The 12,721-nt window shown below is 34.2% G+C and overlaps 1 protein-coding gene across 3 annotated transcripts in view; it reads left to right on the top strand.

Annotated features, from left to right (window-relative positions):
• Positions 1 to 6,003, top strand: part of PXDNL (peroxidasin like) — a 512,873-nt gene extending 506,870 nt beyond the window's left edge. For all 3 annotated transcript variants that reach the window (XM_074278161.1, XM_074278143.1, XM_074278151.1), the window contains one exon: positions 1,553 to 6,003. In XM_074278161.1, the coding sequence (XP_074134262.1) occupies positions 1,553 to 1,588 (36 nt within the window). In that variant the 3' untranslated portion in view covers positions 1,589 to 6,003. The remainder of the gene's footprint in view (positions 1 to 1,552) is intronic.
• Positions 6,004 to 12,721: the final 6,718 nt, after the last annotated feature.

The following is a 12,721-nucleotide window of genomic DNA, read 5'->3' as shown; positions in this document are numbered from 1 at the left end:
TTTCTGTTTCCATTAATCATCTTCATTCCTTTTCTTGTTATACTAATAATTTTAATTTTTTTACTTTGGAAAAACTACAGATTCTGCTTACAATTAAATTATTTAATCTCTTTATTTAGTAGACATGTGAAAGGAGGGAATAATGGAGTCAACACTCAAATAAATTTAGGGTCATTAGATACATTGCTTTTAAAGTGAAAGCATGTCATTATTTAATCAAATCTATTTCCAAACTCTGATTCAATTAATAATTTCTGAGTAGATTTTTTTTTCATAGATCTTGATTGAGGTGAAAGCTATCAAGAGACAAACAACTCAAATTGAACACAAGAATATTCTTCAGAAAAGCACAGTGTCAAAATTTGTGATAATAGGGGCTTCTATAACATAAGAAGAGGAAGTATTAGGATATAAATAAATAGTGTATTATGCAATTGTTAGGCTTCAATAATGAGTTTGATTTTCTTAAAACTGTGTGTTTACAAGGACTGTATCTTCCATGATTGCTTTCAACATTAGAATAGCCTCCCTTCAAATGACAATGACAACTTCTCTATTTGTCAGTCTTCAGAGACATTTGACTAAATTGCTTTAAAGTCAATAAAATAGAATACTTATGTAACTATGCTGGTGGTGAGAAATTATAGATTTGATCCCCATTAATGAATGTTTAGGTGTAGTCCTGTGACTGATCTACCAAAGAAAAGCCTTACCCTGAGGAGGAACTTCAACCCAGAGGAATTGCAAAGAAAGTCATTCTACCCATTTGTTTAGAGGACTGAAATTTTCCCTCCTATCAATATACCTCTTTCATTCAGGACACTGTGGAATGCTAACAGTGTTCCACATAAGTTTTACTTGTTCCTCCATTGTATTGTTTCCTTCCCACCCTAGGTAGTGAGGTTGCATATTGAGTCAGGAAAAACTGACTTCAGATATTTAAATAGTTGTGTCATTTTGGAAGAACCAGTTAAAATTCTCAATGTCAGTTTCCACTCTGAAAATGTGTATAATAGTAAAGTGAAGTCAAGTGAGATAATTCCTGTAAAACATTTTGTAACACTTAAAGCACTATAGAAATGTTTTCTACTATTAATTATCATCATTGTTATTCTCTCACTTAGAATTTTATGGGTAGATAGTGGAAGCAATTTACTCTTGGTATGTGTGTTCCTCTGGTATTCACATCTATATTTACTTGAAAAATTTGTGATCATTAGAAATTTTTCTATATATTGATTGTTGGTTAATTGATTTTCTTTCTGGAAGGTACCTCTTTTTGATGACAGTTGCCAAATTTCCATTTAATAATTCATTATATGTAGTTTGTTCCCTGGGCTCCAAAGGATTGACAAAGTGACAAAGTTACTGTTTCACATGTAAGATTATATCTTAATTTATTTTGATTGAAGCTGCAGTAGATAAGGAGGAAGGGGGAAATTAGATGGTTCTTGAAAATACTTATTTTATATGTCAAAAGAAGAATTGATCTAATTTTTCTGTGTTTTTATGTTGTGAATCATAGAGCTAATATTTAAATATTACCTTTCAGAATGGTCAGGTGACATGTACTTCTGAGACTTGCTAACCAGCAGAGTGCCTCACAAATGGTGAAATGGTGAAAGGAGTGTGCTGCTCTCTCTGCGTTGACAATGAAAAATCAGATGATTCCCAGAGGAACTTTACAAACATCTCCTTTTCCTGGTGCTCATAAAAGGAAGACTTGCCATTTATTTCTGAGCCATGGGATAACAACTTATGCTCACATTTTGACATGAAAATGCATGCTGATTTTTAATAATACAGACTAATTTAAGCCTTAAAATACATTGAACATATTCTATTAGTTCCCTAACTTTGCCTGAAAAATGCAAAAGTAAATAAGGTCATAAAAACTGTATTTAAAAACCTTCATAATACAGTTAAATATTCCCTAAACTATGATTACAAGTCACTGTTCTCAAAATCTTAAATAGATGATCCTATATTCTTTTCCTTTAAAAGATTTAAAGTCAAAAGAATTCTTTTTTTTTATTAAACATCAGTTATGAGTGAAGATATCTGATTTTTAAAGTTTAGATACAGGTGGTCTCAATGAGATTGAAAGCTTAATCAGATGAGTTTCCTACTTATTTAAAATTAGTGTTGTGATCATTTGGAAATAATCTACAATATGATTTAGTTTCTCCTCTAAATTCTGAATTTCCTGGTAGATAGCAGTTCCAGTAACTCAAGAGTCTTATTAGATGAATCTAAAAGATTTTGAGTGTGAAGTCCATAGAATCTGTCATTATATCTCAAAAGCTCAATGTATTTAGATGGGAAAAAATAGCTCTTTATTTTTGCTAACTTCTGATTTGAAATGTTTTATTTCCTTCATTTATAAAAATAACATATTATAATTTTAAACAATAATCCATTATTTAGAGAGGGGGTTTATTTACTTCATTAGACTACCACAAGGGTCTATGATACAAAAAGGCTAAAAACCCCTGTTTTGGAGTTATATTCTGTTATTTCTTTAGTTTGTAAATCTTTAGATATTGACAACCCAATGAAAGAATTAAGTTCTTTCAAAATAATACAATGAGTGCTAAACAGAACATTAAGAATTTGAGCATCTATTCTGGGCAAGGCACCATTATAAGTGGTTTGAATGGTACTATGAAGATGAATAAAATATGAATAATGGAGAGCTGAATAATCACAATCACCATTGGGTCCAACCCTTTTTTTTACAGATTATCAAACTGAGGTACAGGGAAGTTAAGTGACTTGTCCAAAGTCACAAAGGTAGTAATCATCATAGCTAAGATTTGAACATAGAGATCTTTTCTCTCCAAATCAGTATCCCTTCTGATATATGTCCCCTTGGGATGGAGACTGGACAGAAACTGAATTATAATTTCACTTATATGAGGAAATTCTAGTTAAGGAAACTTCCTTTATAAATGTAAGCTGACACCTTCTTGGTAATTTATGATCTTAGAGCTGCCTGTGGTACTGAGAAGCTCAGTAACTCATCTAGGATCATACAGGCAATATGTGTCAAAGCCTGGACTTGAACTAAAGTCTTCCTGGTTGGAAGGTCATCTTTATATCCACTATGCCATGCTGTCTCACAAAGCAATTGTTATGTGAATCCAGAGAAGAGTTTTCTACCAACTAGATGAAATTTAAAAAAAAAAAAAAAAAAAAGATTCATGGAGAGGTAGCATTTGTTGGGCCTTAAATCTAAGATAAAATTTTAAAAAGCAAGAATTGTGAAACAGAAAGAACAATTTTGAACAAAGATACACAAAGGAAAAGGAATTTTATATTAACAACTTTCAGGGAGCTAAATAATTGTGTATTTCTCAGGAAAACAACAACAACAACAACAACAACAACAACACTGAATAAACCCAAGAAATGAGAGTTCTAAAAGAACTTCCCTCATTTCATTTGCAAAGCCATATAGGTATTTCTGAGGAATTTAAGGTTTCTAAATGCACACGTGCCTTGCTATTTTTTAAAAATCTAGTATTTCAACAGTTAATCAATAAGTAATGACTTGCCTTAAAAACAATTCTTTATTTTATAAAAGGAGTCATGAGAGTTTTCTTTTAATAAGGAGCTCTATTAGTCTATTTATAATATGATTTGATTTACAAAACTTGAATTTCATGCTATCTTTTCAAAAATGTAAAAAACCCCACAAATTCATGTATATTGTAAATAATGTAGTACATGATCTGAACGCTATTAATGTAGCAGAATAGTATTTTCTTGTGTGCAGAAGGAAAACTTTAAAATAAATTATTTTGAATTGATCATTGAATATAAACTTTCCATGTTATAGTTCCATACCCGGCACAAAGCACACTCAGGGAAATAGGTCAATTTCTTTTCATTTTAATAAAATCTGGGACATACTTTCACAATTTTATCATCATTATATATAATTATTTAAAAACAAATGTGAGATTATGTATTTTAAGCAAACTTATTCTCATGGATTTAAGATTATGAATTCATGAAATGGTATGTGGAAGGTCAGGAAAATATCTTTTCATTCCTAAAATGGTTAAGCCTTTCCACTCATTCTTCCAACAAAAATACAAGTTGCCACTTTTTGTTTGGAAAATCATTAATATATTGAGGCCCTCCAAATATTTTCTTATAGAAATCTTACTTGCTTAAAAACTAAAATTATTTCATTCATATGATAAACAAGGATTTTATTCCTTCTCTTTACATCCCACATACCAAAATGCTAAAGTTTGGTAATAACTTTCGACCCACAGAATAGAAACCTACCAGATAATCTAAATAGGTTATGATTATATTGTTAAGATATTTTTCTGTTTTCCCCCAAACTCTCTAAGCCAGTTCTCTGCAAGCTTAATACAAACCCATTATTTTCAAAACTAGACCAAAAACACAGAAGGAACTTTGTTGAATATCTAATTGGAATCCTTTGATTGATGAGAAAACTTATGCACAGAGAAAAGTGATTTTCCCTTGTATCACATGACGAATTAATGGAGGTATAGGACCACCTTCCCTAATATGTCAAAGTGTGTCTACTTAGACTCATAGTTTTATTTTCTGTAATCATATTACTTCTATGGCTTATGTTACCACCGAGGTTAACATTCTCCAACTTGGTTACCACATGATAATTTGATCACCTAATTGTTAATTGGATAGTGAAAATGATCCCAAACAACTAGGTTATGAAATGACCATTTTAATGATTGAATTGGTTGCTTTGATTTAATCTATCAGTCATCTGGAAATTATCTATTATAACTTTCAAGTCCCACTCAATTGTATTTTTGGTTCATTTAGTTGAACTATGTAGATAAGATCATAGTATGAATAGATGGAATATTTTATGTTTTTATGACTGCATTGAATTACTATGAAAATTGATATTTTAATGGCTTAAATACTTTAAATACTGAAAAAGTGATTAGTCTAATATATCAACATATTGAGTTAGCATGTTGAGTTAAGTAATAGTTATTTGAAAGGGAATTTTGTGCTTTTCTGTGGGTATCTACTGATCTCTAGTAAAAGGATCATCCTAAACATAGATTGTGGTTTTTTGTTTTGTTTTGTTTTTACTAGCAGGTGAGGCCCCTGCTTTTTTTCCAACTTAATAATCCTTTTATGCCATTATGATGATTCTTCTGTGTTTTATTCAGATCTTTTGGGGTCTTTTCCAAGGTGCATAGAGGTCAAGGGCCCAGATAAAGGTGCACACTACTGGCCATTTTCTTGGAATGAACAACCTAAACCTACTTTGACACTGATAGAAAAGAATTTAAAGAAACATAGGAACATCTGAGGTAGTATCTGTGTTAGAATCTGCTGGTTTCAGGCAAGTGATTCTCTCTTGAACATAAATCTAAAGTTCCATGTGATTTGTAATTTGCATGGAGAATTTAGCATATTATCATATAACATTTTCTTTGAAAAGAATGACTTGCATATATGCATAAAGCCTCTAATAGTGCCTGGGAAACATTTTTTATACTTTTTCTTTCCTCCCTCACTCCCTCCCTTCTTCCTTCCTTCCTTCCTTCCTTCCTTCCTTCCTTCCTTCCTTCCTTCCTTCCTTCCTTCCTTCCTTCCTTCCTTCCTTCCTTCCTTCCTTCCTTCCTTCCTTCCTTCCTTCCTTCCTTCCTTCCTTCCTTCCTTCCTTCCTTCCTTCTTTCCTTCCTTCCTTCCTTCCTTCCTTCCTTCCTTCCTTCCTTCCTTCCTTCCTTCCTTCCTTCCTTCCTTCCTTCCTTCCTTCCTTCCTTCCTTCCTTCCTTCCTTCCTTCCTTCCTTCTTTCTCCTATTCCAGTGTTTCTAGGGATAAGAGTATAGGGAAATAAAGTTCTGTGTGATGTGGCCTTTTGTGGCCTTTTTGTTTTACTCAATTATGATGTTATTTGTTAATTCATATTGATTTAATTTTAAAAGTTCACTGTTAAGTTTGAATGACCTAAAGTTATTGCAAATAACTACAGATTCATGTTACTTTTTAAAAAAATATTTTAATAAAACATATGTTATTCATTAGTATATTAAACTGATTTCTTATTTAGTTTATACTGAAATCAATTTAAATATTATGAGAAAGTGTTTATTAAAAAAATCATATTTAGCTCTGTTCCTTAAAGACAATTTCAATAAAGAATTTTTCCATAAATTTAAAAGAAATTTCTATATTATGCCTATTTAAAGTTAAGAGACAATGCCTAAATATAAATGGTGCTAAAAAGTTGTGCCCCAAATATAACTTCATATGATATAATTTTTTGCTTTGTGGAAGATGATTTGTTGCCTTTTATTTCAAACATTGGGTATGAATTAATGTTTTATTATACTTTTCCAAAGAGGGTATTGAGACTCTATAATGTTGTCACAGATTATAAATTATTTTAAAAATAATACATATGATTGTCAAATTAAAAAGTGAATTCCTGCCACCTATAATAATTAACCAAAAAAGATTCAAGTCAAAAGTTTATGAGAAAGATGGTTTCTACTAGATCCCCTGACCAGCAGTGGGAATAATGAGACAAGGTATTTAGCATCTCATTTGAGAAATTTCACCTAAACAATGATGTGCAGTTGGATATAAGTGAAGAGAGAAAATCTCTCATTCAAAGTGCATTATTTTTAAAATGAGACTGGTATAAGTATGGGGAGAGGGTTTATGGGGATGACTGGATAATTGTGTTTTGGTGAGATTATTTGAGATCTTAGGTACTTATATTTTCTAAGGTAAAGGCCTCCCTTCAAAATTTTAAAGGAAGTTATCTGATATTTTAAAAATAAAATAATGAAATGAAATAATTTATGAAAAATATTAAAGACTTTAATATGGCAAAATAATTTTAGACAATTTTGCATTGATAATACATATTAAAAATATTTTATTTATATGATTTCCTCTTCATATAGAGAAGTATGGGGAAAAAAAATCTGTCTCCTAACCTTTTGTTGTTAATGTTGTTATTGTTGGGAGACCTCTAATTTCATGGGATAGCTAGGTGGCACAGCAGATAGATTGCCAAACCTGGAGTCAGGAAGATTCGTCTTCATGAGTTCAAGCCTAAACTAGTGGTGTCACCTACTTAACTCTGTTTGCTTCAATTCTAAAGCCATAAAATAAGCAAGAGAAAGAAATAGTTGACCATTCCAGGATCTTTGCCAAGAAAACCCCAAATAAGAGTCACAAAGAATTGCATGTAACTCAGAAATGACTGAACAACAAACTTTGATTTCATTTGGAAAACTTTTCTGGCTACTGTTTAGTAGTTTCCTAGCTGAAATAATTACTTGGAACACTGATAAATTAAGTGATATGCCAAAGGTCATAAAACCATTATGTGTCAAAGATTTATCTGATTCAGAGGCTGCCCCTCCCAAATTGTCAAGAATAAATTAGGAATGACAGACTTGCAGAATGGACATGATAAAATAAAATTCTAGGTTGTAAGAATTTAATGTTCAGGGAAAAAAAATGAGAAAACTGAGATGACATGTATAGTTTTTAATGAAGCTTTAATATTTGAATTTACTTAGAAAATGTTAGTTCTCTACCTTCCAGATACATTGATGTTGGCTTGAAGGGGAAAGAAAAGAACAGATTTGTAAAGAGTTTGGAATTTTTAAAGGCATTCTGGATTTGGAAATGACATTATATGCAACATAAATTATTCAAACAAGAAGGAATAAGGGAATCAGCATACTAGAAAAGCATTAGAAATTAGATATAAAATAGTATATGAAGACAATGCATATAGAGAGATCTATAGAGAGATTATTTAAAGTAATGGTTAAGTCTCAAAAGGAAAGTTTAGGAATATTTAATCAAAGATTTGGACAAGCATAGAAAAAAAGAGACAGATAGTTACACACATAGAAATGGGAAAAGAATATTAATAATCAAATTAATAAGAACCATATGATCATCTCAATAGATGCAGAAAAAGCATTTGACAAAATCCAACATCCATTCCTACTAAAAACTCTTGAGAGTATAGGAATAAATGGATTATTCCTTAGAATAATCAGGAGTATATATTTAAGACCGTCAGTAAGCATAATATGCAATAGAAATAAACTGCAACCTTTCCCAGTAAGATCAGGAGTGAAACAAGGTTGCCCACTATCACCATTACTATTCAATATAGTACTAGAAACGCTAGCCTCGGCAATAAGAGCCGAGAAAGAGATTCAAGGAATTAGAGTAGGAAATGAGGAAATTAAACTATCACTTTTTGCAGATGACATGATGGTATACTTAGAGAACCCCAAAGACTCTGCTAAAAAGCTACTAGAAATAATTCAAAATTTCAGCAAAGTGGCAGGATACAAAATAAATCCACATAAATCCTCGGCATTTTTATATATCACTAACAAAATGCAACAGCAAGAGATACAAAGAGAAATTCCATTCCAAACAAATGTTGAGAGTATAAAATATTTGGGAATCCATCTACCAAAGAAAAGTCAGGAATTATATGAGAAAAACTACAAAACACTTGCCACAAAAATAAAATCAGATTTAAATAATTGGAAAGACATTCAGTGCTCTTGGATAGGCCGAGCGAATATAATAAAGATGACAATACTCCCCAAACTAATCTATTTATTTAGTGCTATACCAATCAGACTCCCAAGAAACTATTTTAATGACCTAGAAAAAATAACAACAAAATTCATATGGAAGAATAAAAGGTCAAGAATTGCAAGGGAACTAATGAAAAAAAACTCAGAGGAAGGTGGTCTAAGTGTACCTGATCTAAAGCTATATTATATAGCAGCAGTCACCAAAACCATTTGGTATTGGCTACGAAATAGACCGGTAGATCAGTGGAACAGATTAGATACAAAGGACAAAAAAGGGTACATCTATAGCAATCTAATCTTTGACAAACCCAAAGATTCCAACATTAGGGATAAAAATTCATTATTCGGAAAAAACTGTTGGGAAAACTGGAAATTAGTATGGCAGAAATTAGATATGGATCCACACTTAACACCATATACCAAGATAAGATCAAAATGGGTCCATGATTTAGGCATAAAGAGGGAGATAATAAATAGATTAGAGGAACAGAGGATAATCTACCTCTCAGACTTGTGGAGGAGGAAGGAATTTATGACCAGAGGAGAACTAGAGATCATTATTGATCACAAAATAGAAGATTTTGATTACATCAAACTAAAAAGTTTCTGTACAAATAATACTAATGCAAACAAGATTAGAAGGGAAGTAACACATTGGGAAAATATTTTTAAAAACAAAGGTTCTGACAAAGGTCTCATTTCCAAAATATATAGAGAACTAACCCTAATTTATAAGAAACCGAACCATTCTCCAATTGATAAATGGTCAAAGGATATGAACAGACAATTCTCAGAGGAAGAAATTGAAACTATATCCACTCACATGAAAGAGTGTTCCAAATCACTACTGATCAGAGAAATGCAAATTAAGACCACTCTGAGATACCACTACACACCTGTCAGATTGGCTAAGATGACAGGAACAAATAATGACAAATGTTGGAGGGGATGTGGGGAAATTGGGACACTAATACATTGCTGGTGGAGTTGTGAAAGAATCCAGCCATTCTGGAGAGCAATCTGGAATTATGCCCAAAAAGTTATCAAACTGTGCATACCCTTTGACCCAGCAGCGCTACTACTGGGATTATATCCCAAAGAAATACTAAAGAGCGGAAAGAGACATATATGTGCCAAAATGTTTGTGGCAGCTCTTTTTGTTGTAGCTAGAAACTGGAAGATCAGTTGGAGAATGGTTGGGTAAATTGTGGTATATGAAGGTTATGGAATATTATTGCTTGGTAAGAAATGACCAGCAGGAGGAATATAGAGAGGCCTGGAGAGACTTAAATCAACTGATGCTGAGTGAGATGAGCAGAACCAGAAGATCACTGTACACTTCAACAACAATACTGTATGGGGATGTATTCTGATGGAAGTGTAAATCTTCAACATAAAGAAGATCCAACTCACTTCCAGTTGATCAATGATGGACAGGGGTAGCTGCACCCAGAGAAGAAACACTGGGAGGGGAATGAAAATTGTTAGCACTAATATCTGTCTGCCCAGGTTGCATGTACCTTCGGATTCTAATGTTTATTGTGCAACAAGAAAATGATATTCGCACACATGTATTGTACCTAGACTATATTGTAACACATGTAAAATGTATGGTATTGCCTGTCGTCGGGGGGAGGGAATAGAGGGAGGGGGGGTAATTTGGAAAAATGAATACAAGGGATAATATTATAAAATATATATATATATATATAATAATAAAAAAAAAGAAATGGGAAAAGAGAAAGAGATACAAGGGTTTGGAAAGGAATCTTGCATAGTATAATGAAGAAGTAAAGAGGCTTTGATGCCTGAGGCATGTGATCTCTGCAGCAAGTCGAGAGCTCTGGCTACATTGAAAACACATCATCAATAGGAGATGTCTTCTCTTCTTATTGGCTGTGCATGTGACCTCATAGACCAATATAAGTAGTGGGGACCAAGAAGTAAGAGAAGTTCAGCAGGAGAGTGAAGGAAGAGTGCAGGAGTGATGCAGGAGAAGTGCAGGATGTGAGCATGTGGAATAAAGACTTGTGGTTGCAAGCTGCTGTGTCCAGGCTCTCTGTTGGACAAGAGAACCGCGTCTTGGAGAGGCAGTGGCCAGAGATCTCTGAAGACCTAGGATTAGGTAAGCAGTAAAGAACCACTGCTTGAAGAGGCATCTTCAAGGGATCTTGATCTCTGATCAAGGGATCTCTGAAGACCTGGGATTAGGCAAGACAATCAGTAATCTCTGAGGGAGTGTTTACAAGTGGCAGCCCAACATGGGGGCAGCACTTCCAGGATTGTCAGGCCCAGAAAGGGAGGGTTCAAAAGAGTTCCAGAGAGCCAAGAAGGCAAAGCATAATGGATCTGGATCTAAATTTACTTGTGATCATGCCCAGGATACAACCGTGGATGCAGCTCAAGTAAATGTTAGAGATCCAGATGGGTGATTCTCTAGCAGAGAACATGTCTGATGAGGAGCAGGGGGCTCGCTCCCAGGCTCCAAGGCATTTATTCCCATGCCCATTGAGAAAAAATTCAGGAGGTGAGCAAGGGAAATAAACAGAAGAAGAGCTACAGATTGAGTTAAAGAAGAAATGAGATTACAACAGTTAGAACAAAAAGTACAAGAGCTCCGCCTACAGGCTGAGGCAGAGAAGGAACAAAAAACTACTTTACAGCAGTTAATAATGGGAGAACTAAGTGAATACAATAGTTTAAGGAATCCTGGAGAAGATTTTAACCAGGGCAGCCAAACAAGAAAGGATCAGGAGAGAAGCAAACAAAGGGTTAGTGGCTATAGCCTCAGAAGGTACAGCATGTGGAAAATAGCTAAAGAAATATTTTTTAACATTTTACTGATTTATTTTGCCTGTTACATCTCTAGGAGATCTGCAGGGTTTAGCCATTTGGTAGAGAAAAGAATTAAACATCTTAATTACCATGTTGAGTTGGGCAGAAAAGAAATTAGGTGTGTCAAGTACCTTGCTGCAGGGAGGAGTGTGGTCCTTTTCACATTCAAAGCTTGGTTTTGGCTTCAATTCTGCCTAGAACTGAGCATGTGCCCTTAGGGTAATCCCTATCTCCTGACACTCCTCTCCCAACTCAGCCTTTGTGGGTAGGAGGAGGAGTGGGAGGGGCAATGACACCATCACCAAGGCCATGAAGCAGTTTTTCCTATTCCCTATGTCTTCATTACAAGAGGCAGGGCTCATCTTCAGAGTTCCAGGCAAAAACCACTTGTGGCTTGATGGCAACTATTACACCCAGACGGTCTTTAAACAAGGCAATGGCAGTTAGGAAAAGTAAAGCTGTATGTGGCTGGGACTCTGAGATGTCCCTTGGAAAGCTGCAACCTGTCCCTGTTCAACTTATAGATCCTTTAACTTCATACACATTTGGCTTGACCAATTCATTTTCTGAGAGTGATTACAAAACAGTGTCTATCCATATACTGATTTGGGAAACTGAGAAATGTTTAGCTATTGTCCCAGTGACTAATATAGGTAGACAATGTGTGATCTATGACCCAGGAGGAGTAGCATCAGTTTTACTGATTCATACTCCTGAAATGCAATTTGGCGATATTTATCCAGATTTTGATTCATAGAAACAGAATCCAGGAATAACTTAGACTGCAGCTGTTATAGCTAACTGACCTAAGCTCACTCTCTATGTAAATAGCATACCATTGAAAGGGTTGATAGACATGGTGCAGTTTGTACACTCGTTAGAGGTGCCAGTTGGCCCAATCATTGGCCAAAGATTAAGATGTCTGGCATAGGAGGAACAATAGTAGCTGAAATTAGTGCTCCCCCTTTGAGATGGAAATTTAAAGATAAGATGGGGAGCAGCTAGGTGGCTCAGTGGATAGAGCACCAGCCCTGAATTCAGGAGGACCCAAGTTCTAATCTGGTCTCAGATACATAACACTTCCTAGCTGTGTGACCCTGGACAAGTCACTTAACCCTAGCCAGGGGGGGGGGGGGGATAAGACAGGAGTTTTTACTTCTTTTGTAGTCATCAATCTGTGGGGAAGAGAAATTTTACAAAGTAAAAAAATTCAGGCCTTATTACATATAGTACAGGAGCAACTTGACCAAGGACATTTATAACCTTTTCT

The sequence above is a fragment of the Sminthopsis crassicaudata genome, chromosome 1, assembly GCF_048593235.1.
Source record: "Sminthopsis crassicaudata isolate SCR6 chromosome 1, ASM4859323v1, whole genome shotgun sequence".
In the NCBI taxonomy this organism is placed as follows: domain Eukaryota; kingdom Metazoa; phylum Chordata; class Mammalia; order Dasyuromorphia; family Dasyuridae; genus Sminthopsis; species Sminthopsis crassicaudata.
The sequence above is the reverse complement of the archived record's forward strand: the minus strand, read 5'-3'. Positions and strand labels throughout refer to the sequence as shown.